Below are 18,967 nucleotides of genomic sequence, written 5' to 3'. Positions count from 1 at the left end.
GTACTGATTTCTTACCTAGATCGTGTTTTTGATTCCGCTGTTGTTATATATGGCCCAGTATAGATCCAATGGTTTGTATCTTTGTCGTCAACTGCGTATTGCAATGTTCTTCTCACACTGACCATTGACTGCTTGCTAAACTTCACTTTAATTCAGAACAGATTATTCATCGCAGGTCAAGAGGATACCAGATACCTTCGCGTCATTACATACTTACTTGGCCTCATTCACCTGCCCTCTGATTGAAGAAATACATGCTGATGTCTTTTCGTCATTGGATGGTTATGCTCAGGCCAACTTTATAGAAGTAATACAGATGGCGAAGCTTGATGATAAGAAATCAATATTCGGTTTTGAGGTTTCCAAGCCATCAAAGGATGAGAGGTCGAGGGAGACGTATGATCCCAAAGAGGGGGACATAATAGTCACGTCCCTGCGAAAACCAAAGGACGTGTCTGATTTGACACAAAACAAGACATCATATGTTTTTGGTTCAGTACTAAAATGTGGAGATATAGAAGATGGAGATTTCCCACCCAATTGTTGTATTGTTCGGTTTTCATCTTCTATACCTTTTGAAGCAGATCCGGAAACAAATGTACCTATGGAATCATTATTTGCTGTGTTTCTCATAAATATGACGACATTCAACCGTATATGGAAGTGCCTTCGTATGAAAGCAAATTATACTGAAAGGTCCAGTGCTGGTATTGTTGATCTGGTGTGGCAGTACAAGCCAAAGGTAGGTCACTCTTTTACATGCAAAAATAGTCCCTCAGTCCCTTTTTATGCCCTACCATGCTTTGTACTATCAGCATCTATATATGTACTAGAAGTTAGTACTTGGTAGTTGGTACATGGAAAGGCATGTGATCTCGCTGTATCGTTAATCTGAGAGTGAACATGCTGCTCATAGCAAAATCTCCTCTATGTCTGCATCAGTTTTGATAATGTTTTCAGCACATTGAATATGTTGGTAATGTTAATCGCATCTTGCTGCCTCTGGAATGACATAGCCTCCTGTTGTTTTTTGATGCATTATTATGTATCACATTACATTGCTCAAGTTGATTGCGGCTCATTGCAAAATATCTTCTATGTCTGCATGACTTTTGGTAATGCTATCAGCGCATTGAATATGTTGGTAATGCTAATCATATCTTGTTGCCTCTGGAATGACATAGCCCCTATTATTTTTGATGCATTATTATGTGTTGCATTACATTGCTCGACTTGGTTGATTTACTTGCCCAATTTCTCCATGAAGGTAGTGGAAGATGACAACCCATCATGCTCCCAATTATCCCGATCCTTCTCTCGCAAACCAATTGACGGCCTTGGCCTTGACAAGTTTAATCTAAATGATTCACAGCTGAATGCAGTAGCAGACTGTGTCTCAGCAATGGAGAACCACTCAACTTCGCTTAAACTAATATGGGGCCCCGGGCCCCCCTGGAACAGGTAAAACGAAAACCATCAGCACTATCTTGTGGGCAATGCTCATGAAGGGGTTAAAGACACTTACGTGTGCACCTACGAATACCGCTGTATTGGAAGTCGCATCTCGAATTGTCAGGCTTGTTCGGGAGTCTTCAGATGGCAGCGCGTGCTTCCTGATTGACATTGTCCTGTTTGGAAACAAGGAAAAGATGAAATTTGATGATTGCCATGATCTTTCCAGGGTAGTCCTTGAATCTCTCGCCGAGCGGTTATTGCCATGTTTCATGCCTACTACAGGCTGGAGGCAACGCTTGTGCTCACTGATAGATCTTCTCGAGAATCCTGTGGCCAGGTACACGTCTCACATTGAGGGTATAATTCAAGAAATGAAGAACAGAGAAACCAATAGCCCTAAGAAGGATAGTGATAGGCCTTGTGTTTTGGTATCAAAACCTCATGCAACAGACAGGAAAATGCCCCTCCGGGACCAGGAGGGCGGTTCTGTGCCTTCACGTTATCCTTTGCGTTCCAATCGAAAATCCAAAGATAATCTTCTTGCACCTCTCTCGGTGTTCCGCAAGCCAATACGTGACAGGTCTGAAACTGGGGAAGAAGAAGACCATAAGGGGGGATGGTCTGGTTCTGAAGCTACGGAGGAAGAATTCCAAGTACTGTCATTCAAAGATTTTTTGAGATGTTATTACAACAAACTCTCGGGGGATTTGTGCAGTTGCATTGAGATATTGTATGATGATCATCCAAGAAATTCAGACACAGGACAGATTTTTCAGTGTATGCTGCAGGTGCTTGAATTGATCAAAATTCTTCATGCTTTGATAAACTGGGATGGTGATATATGGTCAGAAGAACTTGAGAGAAAGATAGAAGAGGATGGTAACCCTAATTTGTGGCTTGAGGAGCTAGCCAGAGTGCAGACTAACACATGCAACAAATCCAAGCTCAGGTTGGCCAGATCATTGTGTGTGCAAGAATTAAGATATCTTTGCAGTGAGCTGAAGCTCCCAATTTGTTACAGCACACGAGCGATTCAACTCTATCTGCTGCAAAGAACGAAATGCATTCTCTGTACAGTATCCAGCTCTTTCAGGTTGTACAATGTTCCCATGGACAATCCTCCTTCGGATACATACCGGTTGCTAAAGAAGCCTGAAAAAACAAATCTTCTTGACTTGCTGATTATTGACGAGGCTGCACAGCTCAAAGAGTGTGAAACCTTAATTCCTTTGCAGCTGCCTGGCATAAGGCAGGCTGTTTTTATTGGAGATGAATACCAACTTCCTGCAATGGTGAAAAGTAAAGTAAGCTCTCTGCATTCATTATTCTTTCTTTATTTTTTGTTTCTTGAAACTGATGTATTGACATGTCATATGATTGTGTAGATATCTGGCAATGCTAACTTCGGACGAAGTATTTTTGAGAGGCTAAGTTTGTTGGGTTATAACAAGCACCTTCTAAATGTCCGATACAGGATGCATCCAAGTATAAGCAAGTTTCCAGTCTCTACATTTTATGATGGCAAGATATCCGATGGTCCCAATGTCACTAGTAAGAGTTATGGCAGGAGGTATTTAGCAAGCAAAATATTTGGGTCATATTCATTCATAAATGTCAATGGTGGACATGAAATGAACGAGAAGCATAGCCGGAGCCTTAAAAACACAATAGAAGTTGCTGCAGTTTTGCGGATAGTGCAGAGAACTGTTCAAAGGTACTCCCTCAATATTACTGCTATAGTATATAAAGCTGGACGAAATGCTTGTATTTAAATTACTACTTTAGTTGTAGTACTCTTTCTTGAATAATTAGTGGCTTTCTATGGTGTACAGTAAGTCATAATAGTTAGAAGCCTGACCTTGGCTCACTGTATAATAATATATTTTTTTCCTTTTTCTGTTTGCAGAATCAGTCTCTACACGAAGCAAGTTATCTGTTGGTGTTATCTCCCCTTATAATGCTCAAGTTAGAGCTATTGATGAACAGGTCAGGAAATCCTACAATACCTATGACTATGACGGTTTCTCCGTGAAAGTGAAATCTGTGGATGGTTTCCAAGGCACGGAGGAAGATATTACTATCATATCAACAGTGAGGAGCAACGGAGCTGGTTCTGTTGGGTTTCTCACAAACATGCAGCGACCAATGTGGCTCTAACAAGGGCTAAGTAAGTTTCTTGGTTGTTTGATTCCAGGGTACATGGGAAAATGAGGAAAAAATATACTTCTGTTGATTTCTCTAAGATGTTTTCCTTGTCGTGGTTTAAAAAATATTTAACTTTCATACTCCCTCCGTTCCGAATTAACAGACGTGGATTTGTACAGATTCTTATACAAATCCACGTCAGTTAATTTGGGACGGAGGGAGTAGTGAATTAGTTTATAACAGACTGTTCATAACTTATAATTTGCAATCATAAGAAAGTATTTCCGAATCCGAATTCAACAACATCACTCTTGTGCTGTAAAACTTTTATATTGTTGGATTACTGGTTAGTTAAAAACAACGAAGTTTATGGAAGGAGTAACACCAATAGAAAAGATGGATCCTTGGAACATCAGTAGAAGGATTAACTTATTTTTATTGTTGTTGTTGTCAGGCACTGTTTATGGATAGTAGGAAATGGAACAACTTTGTCCAACAGCAGGTCTGTTTGGCAGAAGATAGTAAAGGATGCATATGACCGTGGCTGCTATTTTGATGCCAGTGATGACAAAGATCTGTCAAATGCAGTAATCAATGCTGTTATTGAGCTTGATGCTGCTGATAATTTAGTGAAAATGGACTCACTGCATATAAGCAGGCCAAGGTTTCAGGTATATTGCAAAAGCCTTCAATCGCTGTTCTACGGTCCTATTAGATTCTTTGGGTCCATCTTATGTACTTCCTCCGTTCCATAATTCTTGTCGAAATCTTCCATGTATCTAACACTTTTTAGGAATAGATACATCCAATTTTGGGCAAATTTGAGACAAGAATTATGGAACGGAGGGAGTACATCTCATCAGAAAGAATCAACAGAAGCTCTTGCCAAGAAGCCTTATGTAATGCTTTTCTTGTTGCATATGCAGAAATCCAGGCCCAACTACCGTCTATGAGAAGTTTGTAGCACCTTAGTGTCAAGACTCAGGATGTTGCTTTTGGCACCCGGACACTGGTGAAGAAAAAACTGTGATGGCCTACATTTTGTTGAACCTAAGCTTGATGCACGCTTAGCGTGCTGTTATTCTGCTAAGACTGATCGCCCGTAGAACGTTTACTTTTATTCTGGACAAAACCTGGCTATCAGTAGTCGTGCAGCTGGACTGTGGAGCGAATTGAAACAGCTGCCTTGTTTCTCTCCTTTTGAATCTGGAAACAGCTTTCTCACCGTGCAATGAGACGGTCGTTACTCGTTACATGATCGTTCATTGTTCTTGGGGAAACGCGGTGGTCAGGATCAGCAGTCGATGTGGATGCTGCGCCAGCCGAAGTCGCCGCACGCCTGGGTGTCCTCGAACACCTGGTACGGCGTGCCGGCGCAGCCGTGCTCGCTGTAGAGCGTCGCCGTCTCGCCCCGGTAGTTGAACTCGTGGCCGCCGTGGAAGCGGACGGGGCTGCACCCGCAAGTCCCCACGCTCGACATGCGCCCGCTGTTCGTCGTGCACGCCGGCCCGTCCCAGGACGTCAGGTAGCTTCTCGGCCCTGTCCCGCCCGTCGCCGCGGCACACGCCGCGGCCGCGGCCAGGACGGTGATGGCCATCGCCGCGGCGAGCACCTTCGTGGCCATAATAGGAGTGTATCTGTTAAGACTGGCGCGGTTTACCTCTTTCTTCTGTTCGATTGGTATCGCACGGTATGAGATATTTCCCATTCGAGACTTTATAGATGGTCGAATTCCTAGGACTTGACGGCTCATCGTATTGTTTCTATCGAATCTCGAGACTGGGGCTTACATCTTTGCGCACGTCTTCTTCGTGAACTCGTTTTGTTCGAAATGCCTCCATGCTGCTCTCATCTCATCAACGAGCCATCGTACGTACAACATAGTTACATAGGGATAGGGAATACCAATGTTGGGTATCTTTTGTATCAAGAGGAACGCCAGAACGTCGCCTAGTCAACATACATAAGTCTAGGGATACACTCCTGCTACTGTTGCAAACTTTGCCAATTGCCACAAGGCCTGAAACAATTAGGCTGAAAACAAAGACTCATGCGCAGTACTTCCTCCTTTTTCGTAAAGACTGACGTATTTGGTTTCGTGAAGACAATGTTTTGACTGATAATAGCTTTGTTGATTTGCAATACTCTCTCCGTCCCAAAACAAGCGACTTGAATTTGTATAAATTCTAGTAACTTGAATTTGTATAGACCAAATCCATGTCATTTATTTTTGAACGGAGGAAGTATATAACATAGGACACCAAAACTATCTGGAAAAACTTTTAAAGACGGATCTATTGATATATTTCGTGTCTTACAAAATAAGTAATTTATAAGATAGGAAACCAAAAAAAACTATTCATATAAGGCTAATAAAATACATATTAAAAAATAATTCTTGGTCAAAGTCTTGCTTATCGAAACCAAATACGCCAAACTTTGTGTAAAGTAAGGAGTAGTATTCACTTTTTCTAGAAAAAAAACTTGAATACTTAGAAAATGATTAATTGACGTAGAGACAAATGCACAATGGTTGTGTGCATCAGATGATGCAGAGGCCGAGGGTTTATCCTTCTTTTCGAAAGAAAAAAAAAGACAACCGCACAAGAAATCTGACAAAAAGATGGTGCCTAGTGATTCGTGATTCGGCGTGCCAATTCCTTCGGCTGGGTTCAGGATCCCTCTCCCTGGATTTTTCACAGGGTATCTGGGTATGTCCGATTATTGGGGAATAGGTTGACAGACAAGGCATGTGAAGTCTAGATAGTGCTAACACAATGTGCTTAATTAAGGCAATCTTACTCGGCTAAGTGCTAACACAATACGGAGTACTTGAGTGGTTGGTGTAGGAGAAAAACTGTTTCAGACTTAAGGCGGAAATCAATTCAAAGGCCGGGGTCCTAAGAACAAATTTTGGACTCGAAATGAGCCGAATGTGCTATGGCGTATGGACATACCGTTGCAAATTCTTGAAAGCAGAAAAAAAAAAGGTTCGAGCATGATCCGAAAATGTTCCCAACCAACGATCCATGAGAAAGAAACAAAGCACGATCCATGAGAAAGAGACGATCCACATGAAAAATAGAACCGAACAAGCTCCAAGAGCCAATGTAAGCGTGACACGCGCAACAGGTGACACAGCAATCTCAAAAGCAAAGTACTCCCCAGTCCCAACAGAACGCCGTCGCCTCCACCCCACCCTCCAATTCCCCGCTTTCCACGACACTTCACATGGGTGCAAAGTGCAAACAGCCCGCCTCGTCACTTCGTCAGCCCAAAGCTCCGTCCATGGCGACATGCCGCCACTGACTCCACGTAATCCCTCCACTACTCACCGATCTCTGCACCTGATCGGAAAACCTTCGATGACTAGGCCCCTGCGCACATGCGGCAGGATATGCAAGGATTATCCAATTGATACCGTCGTCTTTCGGCTCGTCTATATAAACCCCGTGCGTGCCATTCTTGCTGTTTATCTGAGCCTCTATACTGATATCCCTCTCCATTCTTCAGCTGAGTTCAAGTTCCCGCAGCTAGCTAGAGTCCGATGGGGGACCTGCAAATCGTGCTGGCAGGGGCCAAGATTGAGGCGCAGTACGTGGAGATGAAGGTGCCCCTCTACTCCTACGGCTGCGAGAAGAAGATCAAGAAGGCGCTGTCCAACCTGAAAGGTACACACACGAATACAATCCCGTAAATGCTTACGGGAACTTGAGCAAGGCATGAAGACAGGTGAACTTAATTGGCGTGCTATGCTGCAGGAATACACTCTGTTCAGGTGGATTACCACCAGCAGAAGGTGACGGTGTGGGGGATATGCAACCGGGAGGACGTGCTGGCCGCCGTCCGGAGGAAGCGGCGAGCGGCGCAGTTCTGGGGCGCGGACCAGCCGGGTCTCGGCGACGACGCCGACAAGTTCGGGGACGCGCCTAAGCACTACCTGCGAGCGTTCACCGCGTACAGGTGTAGGAAGTCGTGGAAGAAGCTCTTCCCCATGATCCGGCTGTAAGGCCGCGAGCTCAATCGAATGTTTTTTGCCGATGACTCTGCCACGGCGGCGCTCGTGTGTGTGTTGCAGGAATGGCTCCGTAAGTTGTTGCTAGCAGCATTTTGTACAGCAGAAGCATGTTCCAGATCGAATAAATGTGCTCTGTTCTTGTCTCGTGGAATTAGTTTTCCTTTTAGGGGAGCTCGTTGAATTAGATTGCCTGGATTGCTCTATCATATGCCTGGATTGCTCTACCGGGAGCAAAAGAAGAACAAGTTTTTTCATGATAGAAAAGCATATGTATTTTTTTTTTAAGAATGCAACCCGGCAGGTGCATCATCAATTAAAGAAAAAAACTCAGAAACCTAGTACAACGCCGAAGAGGCCATACAACGCCACCAAGTGGCACCAAACACAAAAGAGACTACGTGCTAGTAAGCCACCTACTCGCCCCATGGGGCGACACAAAGATACTACACCTAAGCAGCCCGGCATGCATTCATCTCATCAACTCATCCACGATAGTCGAAATGACCACGTGCACCGAAGGGGTTGCGCCGTTGAAGACCACATCGTTTCGATGACGCCAAATAGTCTAAAAGACCAATTGGATCGCCGAAAAGACGTCATGCCGAGCACGCTGTGGAAGGGGAAGCGAGGTCCACCACCCACGCAAGTTGGAGTTCGCATCCGGACACGAATCGCCATGGCCCCAAAGCGTGAGGATGCGGCTCCAAACTTGCCTCAAGAGGACACAACCTAACAGCAAATGTGAGATGGTCTCCTCCCCCCGATCACAAAGAGGGCACCTCGCCGGGTGCGGAAGACCCCGTCTCACAAGCCGGTCCGCCGTCCAGCAACGGTTCCTTGCGGCAAGCCACGCAAAGAACCGGCACCGCGCCGGAGCCCTCGTGTGCCAGACCACGGACGCCATCGGGTCACACACCCGCCCCGCAAAAAGGTTTGCGTAGGCGGTTTTGGCCGAGTAGTTCCCATCCTTAGACCAGTTCCAAACCACCGTGTCGGCCACCCCGTCCTCCAAATGAACCTCCTGGATCCACTCCCAGAGCGTGAGAAACTCCCCAGCCGCAGCATCCAAGTCTGGCCCCACATCCTCAAGCCAAGCGCCTAGAAGCTCGTCGCGGACAGTACGCTCCCGGATCCACTTGGGCCGGACCAAGCTCACAATCCTGGGAAACGCATCACGAATGCGAATACCCCGCAGCCACCGATCAGACCAGAAAAGCGTCCTCCTACCATCTCCCACACGCGAGGACGTAGCTGCCTCGAAAATCACATCGACCTCATTGGAATTCTCCAAGGATAGCCCTCTCCACGGACGCGAGTCCTCAGCCCGCTCCAGCCACCTCCAGCGGACCCTAAGGGCCCAATTCAGCATGTGAAGGTTGGGAACAACGAGGCCACCGAGCGGCTTGGGAGAGCAGACCGCCCGCCACGCCACAAGGCAATGCCCCCCTCTAGCCTCCTTCTGACCCTTCCACAGAAACCCACGGCAGATCTTGTCCACGCCCTTAATGATCTTGGCCGGCAGATCAAGGGACATCATTGGGTAGACCGGCATTGCCGTCAAGGAGGATTTAATGAGCACGAGACGGCCCCCCTTCGAAAGGAGAGGCGCCTTCCATGAGGCCAGCTGGCCCTCCACCTTATCCACCAAAGGCAGGAGCTGATTCGCCGTCTGCTTCCGCAGCCCCAGTGGGAGGCCAAGGTATACGCAGTGGAAGGCCCGGACCTCACATTGAAGGAGGACCTCAATCAACAAGCGTTGCTCCTCCAAGCAGCGGATAAGGTGTGCAAAGCTCTTGGCAAAGTTCGTGCAAAGCCCGGAGGCCGCCCCGAAATTAGCGATGACCCACGAGCACCCCACCACGTCCTTCCAAGTAGGGCGAAGGAACGTGACTACATCGTCGGCAAAGATGAACGTGCGGTGTCGGAACCCTCGGGCCGCGAGAGGAGCCAGCAGCCCCACCTCCGTCGCCTTCTCCAACATGAAGTGAAGGACGTCCATCACTAGAATGAAGAGCATTGGCGACAGAGGGTCTCCTTGCCGGAGGCCACGGCGGTGCTCGATAGAGTCCCCTGGAATGCCATTGAGAAGGACCCTCGTGGTAGCCGTGGAAAGCAGCGCACAAATCCACGCCCGGAACCTCGGGCCAAAACCCCGCCGCTCCAGAACCTCCAAAAGGAAGGCCCAATCCACCGTGTCGAAGGCCTGAGTGATATCCAGCTTAAGAAGGACGGCATCAATCCTGGCACGGTGGAGGCTACGTGCCGTGCCCTGAACAAGCATGAAGTTATCATGCAAGCAACGCCCTTTAACAAAGGCGCTCTGATGCAGGCCGACCAAGCGGGGAAGGATCGGTGCCACCCTCGTCGCCAAGACCTTCGCGAAGAGCTTAGCCACGCTGTGGATCAGGTTGACCGGCCTAAAATCCCGCACCTCCCGCGCATTCGGCTTCTTGGGCAGCAAGGTAATGAAAGCCGCATTCACGGCTTGCATCCCCCTCACGTCCAAACGAGCCAAGGCGGCAAAGGCCTCCACCACATCGTGCTTAACCTCCCAGAAAAACCATCTGGCCCAGGGGCTTTGTCAAGCGCCTGGTCCTTAACCACGGCCCAAATCTCGGCCTCCGAAAAATCTCCCTCAAGCTGATCAAGGCAGTCGTCCACAGCCAAGGCCTTCTCCTCATGGCCCGCCACCAAGACCCCATCCACCAAAAGGTGGGACACAAAGTTCTTCCTCCTCCGATGGCTCGCATGCAGGTGAAAGAACTTCGTGCAAGCATCGCCCTCCCGCAACCAAAGGGCCCGCGAACGTTGCCTGGCAATTGACCGCTCCAAAGAGGAAGGCCGAGGAACTTGCGCTTGAGAGTCCTACGCAGCCCCCTCTCCTCCGGGGAAAGCGTCCGAGACTCCATGGCCACGTCAAGCCGAAGAATGATCTCGGTGGCCACCAGAATTTGCAGCTTGGTGTTGCCAATGAAACGATCGCTCCAGCTCCTGAAAAGCGCGCGCGCGCGCACACACACACATATGTATATATATAGACGGTTACTATGGAAGAGACAAAGTTATTTCCGAGAGCATATACTGATGGTGTAAACTGGAAATTCAAAATAAAGTTTATAAGCAAAAAAAAGTTGAAGACTACGCATATAAATGTTCAAGTATGTTTGTACCATGAAAAAAAACACATCAGAACCAAACTCGCAAGGAACACCCCATTGCGCGAGTTGTACTTGTCGGGACGATCTCTTCTTTGCTTCGGTCGCCGGAGAAGTCCAGCTCTGCCTATCTTCTTTTGGTGTTAGGAGTTGTCCCATGTCCGGTGTCGTTTGAGCAGGCGGCAGTTCGCTTTTGCGGTTGTAACCTGTTTGTCGACTTTGCTTTGTAATGCTTCTAGTCAAGGTTTTCGTGTGGCTTCCCTTTAATAAGCCGTGCATTGTATGGTTCTCGTCTTGTTTTTTTTAATAAACGGAGTCACTCTATTCTTCTCAATGAAATGCAAGAGCACCCTGCCCTCTTGACACACACATCATCCACTCTTCCCTGTCTCGATTGCCCCTTGCCCTTGAATCTTTTTTCGTCGTGCTCTCCGCCTCAAGTGGTCGCAGTTTGCCTGGACATACCCTAATTGGCCTTTGCATGGCGTTAGCCTCCCCTTCTTGGGCGCCGGCATGGATCTCTTCGAAAGTACACTTCGTTGTGAGGTATCAAACAAGATGTAACTACCGATTTGATTGGTGGGAGCTGGATGGCGGTCCGACACTCATGGATTGGATGCCAAGTCATTTCCCCATTGCCACGCGAATGATAATGGTCCAAAAAGAGTCCATCAACCAAAAAGTGGAGCCGTTCCCTCAAGCATATGACACAACCCATCAGGTACACAAATTTTTCGTCCTTTGGAGGTTCATCCAGGGCATGGTGCTTGATGACAATCGAGGACCAAATCTCTAGGCAATGGATAACCGTTGGGTCCTACTTAACCGCTTTGGCTTACCAAGCCAAATTTTGGTGTACATTTTGCCCCTTCAATTTGGGCAAGATTTGGAAGCCACACATTGAGCCAAAATGTTGATTCTTTGCTTTGTCATCGCTCAAGACAAGATCCTCATGACGAAAAACCACGCCATTCATGGATGGCAGCACAAGCAGATTTGCAATGGCACACACACATCCAGCCAGAGATGGTCAACCATGTCCGCCGAGATTGTAGCTTCATCAAACATGTGTATCCTTCCATATGCTTATAGAGTAGCATGAGCTACTTGGCCATGACTGCTAACCGCCAATACCAACACCTTTCCGGAAGAATTCATTGGCATGCTCCCGAAGAATCTAAAAAATCCGCCAATGGACACCTTATCCACACCGCATGATGAGTTTGGAAGGAAAGAAACAAATGATCCTTCCAAAACATAGGGTTTTAAGCGTTTGAGGTGATGCACCTCATCCTCAAGGAGATTGCTGAGTGAGCACTTGTAACCTTGCATGAATCCGGAGACAGTCTAAACTCGATGGCGATGGTGTAACCCTTGCTTGGGTTCTCGTGAACACTTTGTTTTTCTATTGTGCAAACATTGTGGCGCTCTTTCATATTTAAGGATTGATAATGTGATTGCCTTTTCCAAAAACACACATTTATGCATTTTACTAGAATAATATTCTTTTTTTAAAAACTACCGGTTTTAGTAGAAACCACCGGTTTTAAAAACTGAGTTTTCATGAAAGTTTACTACTCTCTCGGGTTCATATTAGTTGTCGCTGATTTAGTATAAAATTATAGTAAATCAATGACAATTAATGTGCATGAATGCAGTATTTCTTTTGACATTTTGGAAAACGCTTCAACTTTCGAACTATTTGAACGCGAGAGGTCAGCAGCCACCAAACTGTACGGATGAAATTTCTGGATCTTTCCAAGCATGAGTTTGTCAATAAGTCACGTTCCATCCACCAAAAAGTAATACCAACGCATTATCCACAGACAGAGAAATAATTTTTTACTTAATCTCTTTCTTTTGCGGGAAAAAAATCTCTTAATCTCACAAAAAATATATTTACAGTAACCGTACACCAAACGAATCAACAAAACGAAGCGAAACACAGGAGAAACAGAGTCTGATACTCTGAATTGACATACTCCGTATCAGATCAGCTAGCACAATTGGAGCATGGGCACGACAACGGGGCTCGATCAACCTCGGGCGGCCGTGACGCGGAGCGCGTGCGGCGGCGGGGGCGGAGGCGGCGGCGGCGCGGCGAAGGGGAGGCTCCGCAGCATGAGGGTGCGCATCGGGCGGGGGAAGGGCGCGTCGTTGAGCAGCTGCTCCAGCACCCGCGCCACCAGCGCCGTGTAGTCCTCCAGCAGCTCCGCCACCACCCCCACGAGGAACATCGTCGCTAGCTGCGGGTAAAAAGGATCGGGGATCGAATTTTTCGCTGGCTCGATCGAGTTGGGAGGAGGAGAATCAGGACTTGGATGTGGACTTGCTATCGTCTGATGATGAGAGCGGGGTGTCCAGCGCACGGGCTTTTAAAAGGGGACCCGACCGGCTTTCGGAGTTTGGAATCGCGGCGTGTCCTGTGGGCACTGGACGCTGGTTTGGGATGTGACGGAGTGGGCGGCCCGTGCCGCGATGCGCTCCTGGTATGCGCTAGAATCTGTCTGACGGACAGAAGGAAGCGGCTCAGGATTTGCGGCTGTGGTATACTGTCGGAGAAAACAGCGGCGGCGGATGGATCGGAAAGGGTGTCGTCGGTTCCGCGAACTCGTGTTCGCGATTCGCGGCAGTGTCCTGCGTGCTCTGTCGCGATGGCGTTATCTTGTCTCGCGTCGCGGGCTTCGAAACCGGGAGCGGTCGTTGGTGGCGGCTTTGACCAATCAAACGAGGAAATCAGGGATTCGGGACTCAGGGCCCGTGCCTGTGGTTTTGTTTAGTTGCAGTTGGAGTAGTTGGAGTGCCCGGTACCGACGAGCGTTATGGGACGCGGTCTGCGTGCCCGTCTGCACTTTGCGATGGTTTGATTTAGGGTTTTTTTTTTAGAACATGCGATGGTTTGATTTAGGTTTTTTTTTTAGAATATGCGATGGTGTTTGATTTAGGTTGGACGTTCTTTTGTGGATGTCACGTGTACATGGCTACAGGTGTTGCCTATTAAAGAAGAGGCCGCAGGCGTGGGCCGCTTTGGTGAGTACGGTGGATATGTGGCTGCAAGGTGCTAGCTGGTGGCCTTTTGGGCCAGACGGGAGCAGACGCGAGAACTACTCCGTGATTAATACCACGTCACTGGACCGGGCCCTACGCTTCTTCATTGGTCTGTGCGGCCTAGGAGAATGGACCTGGCCTTCCAAAACAAGGCCCTCTCCTTTTGCCCGACATGTTATAAGCCTTGTCGGCCCGTTGTGTGTATCAGAAATAAGCCACAAACCTAGAAGGGAACAGGGCCACAAATTGGCATCGGTCCTGCGTGGGGCATCCAAACGGTATTCGGTTCATGTCCTCTTTAGGATATTAGAGACTTGTTAGTTTAAAGTTTTGGTTTGAAATTTGATTCAAAATTTAAAAATTAACATGTGGGATTCCACTTGCATCTTTGCCTGCATGAACAAACCCTGGCCACCGGTAGACCAAAAAGTCCACCATCTTCGCCTTTGCTGTGGGTTCTCCTGCCAAGCGAAACATGGATCAATATGGTTCTCAGTTTCGATATCTTCTCTCCGAGGTTCAAGTTTTCTCTGCAGCAGTGGTCCAAGTTTGGCGGTGCCATATGGAAACATGGAATTGAGGTCCTACATCTCTGTCCAGGTATGTCCATAGCTGTCTATTCCATGAAGCTTGTGGTTCTCACAACTCATAATTTTGTATGTGTTTTTCTTCATCGGTTCGGCGATGAACCAGTTATTTAGCAACCTCTCTTGCGTGGAGGATGTCTTCGGCCACAGTTCTTCTCACATTTTAGGTGGGCAACATAAGCCACTCTGCAAAGTCTATGATATTAGTTCAACTTGTACACATTTTGTGTTCCACGATTCCGTCATTAGAGAAATATATGTAGTAATATTAAGATGCAAATGATAGAGTTAAAGATGTTGACTTCCAAGAACTTTAAAATGGACTAACTATTCATGAGTCATTAAGGATGTTTGTGCTTCGCTCTATGGATTTGTCGTACCTTATTTTATCGAGTCAATAAAATCATATCGATATTTAAATATAAAAAACCTTCAACAAAATAGGGTTGTTATGACTTGGAGAGGAATATACAAAATATCACAATCACGCACCTGCGACGTAGCCTGGTGCTGACCAAACGCAAGTTGTACAAGTGCAAACGGCCTAACCGCTCATGCCAAGTGGACTACTTGTTCTGTATGCGTGCCACCAGAATAGTCTATCTTGACAACCTCCCTCAGGCCTCAGCTGCCAAGGTTGAATAAGAAATCGGGAAACCCTCCACCACGAGGAATGCTTAAGTAAACCTACTTAAATAAAATGTCTCACAAACCCCAACAACACTGCCCGCCACATAAAATAGGCGTGGAGCAGTAACATGAATGCATTGATCCCGATCCAACCGATGGAGAAATAATTTATTTTCTGTCTCTAGGCAGCTTGATGGCGAAAAAGGCGCATCTAACCACGTATACTCATCTGCATGAGTAGTAATCAAAACACAGCTAGGAACTCATCATCTGCATGAGTAGCCGTGAGAATTTATATTTGCTTTAATCACAAAGGGCCTACGCACGCAACTGACTCCTTATCATGGTTAGGCTGGTCATAGTGAGAAGTAACATAGAGTAGTAACATGTGTATGTTACTAGTCTGAGTTATCACCTTCATAGTGGGTAGTAACATATACGTAGTGTCATGCATTGTGTCATTTATTAGGTTGTAGATTCATCTTGTTTTGATTTATCTGATGTTATGGTAACATATCTAGTTACCGTCTCCCTCTATTTCTTCATTTAATACCATGCCATGTCATCAAAATACATAGTTGGCATCTTATGTTACTACCTAAGTTATTTCCATTATGAGCAGCCTTATGATGTGTGTAGGGCAAGCAGACAGTTAAATCGATTTAGGGACATGATTTCTTTTACGGTGTGGATGTGTTGGGAGTTGAGAGTGCATGCTGTTTGATTACGCCAATAATTGAACCTGTCCGCCGGCCAGTACTGACAGCAACCAACAATTTTATAAATTACTGCTGCACACTGTTGTCCGGCCTAAACAACAGATTTTAATTAATGTCACGCGCAAATGGGCACGATCAAGGAGACCTAATCTACTTCCGCACTTCCGATTCTCCATTTTTGATGCAGAATATACCTCAGTTCGTGTCTTCCCTTCCCGTACCCATCCGCAGTAGGCAGAAAGATGCACCGTCGATATATACAGCATTTCCACGTCCAAGAGTCTAGCGGGCCGGCCCACGCGGACCCAGTGCGCCCACCCATGTCATTGTCACGGACGGGGAAAACGAAATCAGTTCTCACCCCAAGGGAATGGCAGATAGGAGCTCTCTCGCTCTCGGAAGCACATGGGCCTAGGCGTGGGGTAAGCAAGCGAAAGCGACGCAACGGGGCGGAGCTCAACGGTTTACGTCAGGGCGCGCAGTAGAGGAGTAGAAGGGGACCCTCCTCCATCCGACCTCGCTGCCCTGGCAGCCCCCGCCGGGCCCGATCGAGGCGGTGGGCCCCCGCCTGGCCCATCTCTCTGCCCGAAATGGGTAGGAATTATTTGGGTCTTCCCACCCTCCCCTGCATGCATGCACCACCTGTGTTCTAGTCCGGCCACCAGCTTTGTTTCTTTGGTCCGGACACCCAGCTGGATCACCCAGCAACATACATCTCTTCCTCAGGACTCTCTCACCCAAGCCACAGCATGCATATTGGATTTGGACTCTCTCTATCTCTCTCTCTCTCTCCCATGGAGCTTTGCACTGGACTGTCTGGGCAGGGAGCCTTAATGCAGCTTGTTGGGATGTGGTTGGAGGGTTTCCATGGATCTCGATCACATGCAGTACAATTAATCTCGAGAAAAAGGGAGGCTGGCCGGGGAAGAGATCAATGGTGGTGGTGGGGATGGGCTATAGCTACGTACTACAGGCCGGGCTAGAGGAGTACGTACACATCGACATCGACTTGAGAAGAGATATCATTGTCATTGCCTCTCATGCGAATGGATCAATAGATCAGATCTGCTGCATTGAATCCCGCGGCACAAGTGCAGGCCTGGGTTCTTGCTTGCTGGAAAATGTGTCCTCCTCGACCCATTTATCTTCTCAGGAGAGAGAGAGTGTGTTTTGTTGGTACTTAGGAGTTTATTTATGTGCATGCATGCTGCACCCTGCTGCATGTTAATCTCAGGGCCGTATATATATGTCACTGTTGTTCCTTGTTACTTGTTACTCCTTCTGATCCTAAATTGTTGACTCAAATTTGTCCAAATATGAATGTATCTATTCTTAAAAAACGTCTAGATATATGTAATATTTCGACAACAATTTATGATCCGAGGGAGTAGTATGCTTGCAGCGCATGCTATACGTACAAAGGCTACTGTTATGAATTTATGATCGCCAAAAAGGTGTCCAACCTGCCAAATCAACTAAGGAGTATGCACGGTACTATATATATATACGTCCTTCACCTCCAACAGGGATGCAAGATGTAGTAAATTACTACTCCGTATGTCCTAATTTACATGATGAGAGGGGATCGATCGACACGGCAAGACAATAAGGATGGAAGAGATTTTGCTGCCGCCGATCGATCTCTCTCTAGCTAGCTTAATTGGCCAGTGGTCCTGTAGTTTTTTCTGCCCGTATATATTGACCATCTATGCTGATAGCACTATATAGTCCCTGCCATCAGCATTAATCCAACCTACGTACGTAGGTTTTTGTTTGAGCATCTTCGTCATAAAAGTAGCATGCTGCATTAACCACCTCATTTAGCACATACCTGCAGGCTATAGCTGCAGTGAAGTAAATGTCCACATGTCGTCCTGCGTTAGTTTGAACCCTACGTACTCAGTTTTTGCACCAATTATATTACACGTACCCTGATTATTATCCAAGGTAGAGATTTTGCACCGTAGATAGTACTACAGCGGAACATCCAGGGGAGGGAGAGTGAAACCGCAAGGGGGTGTAGAGAGGAGCAGAGGCTGCAGCCAGCATGCGGGAGGAGGACCACGGCGATAGATTATGGGCTCTCAATAAGGTCCCAACCCTCATCATCAAGGACATGTTGTAGAAGCACGCCCCAGCTATGTAGTAGCTTTGTACGTACACACCAACCAGACCTGACCTGGTCTCTGCGTCTCGATCGCGGCACGGCTCCTAGTATCTGCTCATCAATCGAGCTAGAGAGACGATCGATCGGGAGAAGAGATATGTATATATGCAAATGCTAGCTAGCTCCTTAGCCGCTAGCTGCTAACCACGGGGGTTGGGGCCATATATGCACGTCATGTGCGTGCCTGCAGGCTCGATTTGGAGCAAGATAATATATGGAGTCGTTGCACGCGTACGTGTGGTCCTCCTCCTCCTCCTCCATAGCACGGGCCGGCGTCGTCGTAGCATGCACCCACGCCCGGCCCAATCGATCGAGACTGTGTGCCCGGCCGGCCGGCCGGCGTGCGTGTACATACCGTCTTGTCGTGCAACGTGCAGCATGCCATGTATATTCCCGTGCCGCGCGTGCGTACTACTCATATGGACCTTTCGCTCTCTCTTTTTTTGTTTGGAAGAATCAACTGATCGAGTGGGATAAGGGCAAAGACTAGCTAGTTAACTAGCGGTCGACCGTCCCCGAGGGCCACTTCCGCCCGCTTCTAACTACCTTTAGGATGCATAAGTTATAATCCTTGCAACGTGAACATTGAAAGGCTTACAACAAAAAGGAAAACGAATGGAAGAAATTGAAATGCGCTCTCACCTTTTCAGGTATTCGAGCTTAGTAATTATCAAAACTAAATATTAGAGCGATAGATAGGGGTCGATCATTCATGGCATTAATTATTTTGGGAAGATCAAGGGTTACCTTAGCCCACAGGCCGAAGGCAGACATAGTGTAGTGTTGGCTTACAAGCGGTGCTTAAGCACTACTAATAGTGATTATAACTACGTAGCGAGAGATGTGGCATGTTGCTAGTTACTTTGCTCTCTCGTTGTTTCAGCTTTACAGTATTCAGTGACAAATTATCGCCGATGGACTCCATGGAAAATTAGGCCATCATCAGTTAATCAGCCAGATTGATTATTCATCCCTTGTTTGCAAAGTATGACATGAAATCTCAATTCCACAATATCAGATCCTCGAAAAGACACTTCTTTTTT

At 47.2% G+C, this 18,967-nt stretch overlaps 3 protein-coding genes and 1 pseudogene across 3 annotated transcripts; 2 read left to right on the top strand and 2 right to left on the bottom strand.

The window, feature by feature from the left end:
- The first annotated feature begins 458 nt into the window (after nt 1-458).
- Nucleotides 459-4,832, top strand: LOC100845768 (annotated as a pseudogene).
- Nucleotides 4,833-4,894: 62 nt separating this feature from the next.
- On the bottom strand, nt 4,895-5,308 carry LOC104581414 (antimicrobial peptide 1). The gene has a single exon (XM_010228928.1). The coding sequence runs from the start codon at nt 5,306-5,308 to the stop codon at nt 4,895-4,897; it is 414 nt and encodes a 137-aa protein (XP_010227230.1).
- A 1,479-nt stretch (nt 5,309-6,787) lies between these two features.
- On the top strand, nt 6,788-7,763 carry LOC100839776 (heavy metal-associated isoprenylated plant protein 28). The gene is made up of 3 exons (XM_014895534.2): nt 6,788-6,915; nt 7,114-7,271; nt 7,362-7,763. The coding sequence occupies exons 2-3, from the start codon at nt 7,148-7,150 to the stop codon at nt 7,607-7,609; spliced, it is 372 nt and encodes a 123-aa protein (XP_014751020.1). The 5' UTR covers nt 6,788-6,915; nt 7,114-7,147; the 3' UTR covers nt 7,610-7,763.
- Nucleotides 7,764-12,645: 4,882 nt separating this feature from the next.
- Nucleotides 12,646-13,194, bottom strand: LOC100845464. The gene has a single exon (XM_010242005.3). The coding sequence runs from the start codon at nt 13,008-13,010 to the stop codon at nt 12,810-12,812; it is 201 nt and encodes a 66-aa protein (XP_010240307.1). The 5' UTR covers nt 13,011-13,194; the 3' UTR covers nt 12,646-12,809.
- Nucleotides 13,195-18,967: the final 5,773 nt, after the last annotated feature.

Source organism: Brachypodium distachyon, chromosome 5 (assembly GCF_000005505.3).
Source record: "Brachypodium distachyon strain Bd21 chromosome 5, Brachypodium_distachyon_v3.0, whole genome shotgun sequence".
Lineage (NCBI taxonomy): Eukaryota > Viridiplantae > Streptophyta > Magnoliopsida > Poales > Poaceae > Brachypodium > Brachypodium distachyon.
The sequence above is the reverse complement of the archived record's forward strand: the minus strand, read 5'-3'. Positions and strand labels throughout refer to the sequence as shown.

Coding starts and splice junctions, on each gene's coding strand:
- LOC104581414 (XM_010228928.1), bottom strand. CDS start 5,308: ATGGGAAATATCTCATACCGTGCGATACCAATCGAACAGAAGAAAGAG.
- LOC100839776 (XM_014895534.2), top strand. CDS start 7,148: ATGGGGGACCTGCAAATCGTGCTGGCAGGGGCCAAGATTGAGGCGCAG. Junction 7,272..7,361: donor GGCGCTGTCCAACCTGAAAG/GTACACACACGA, acceptor GCTATGCTGCAG/GAATACACTCTGTTCAGGTG.
- LOC100845464 (XM_010242005.3), bottom strand. CDS start 13,010: ATGTTCCTCGTGGGGGTGGTGGCGGAGCTGCTGGAGGACTACACGGCG.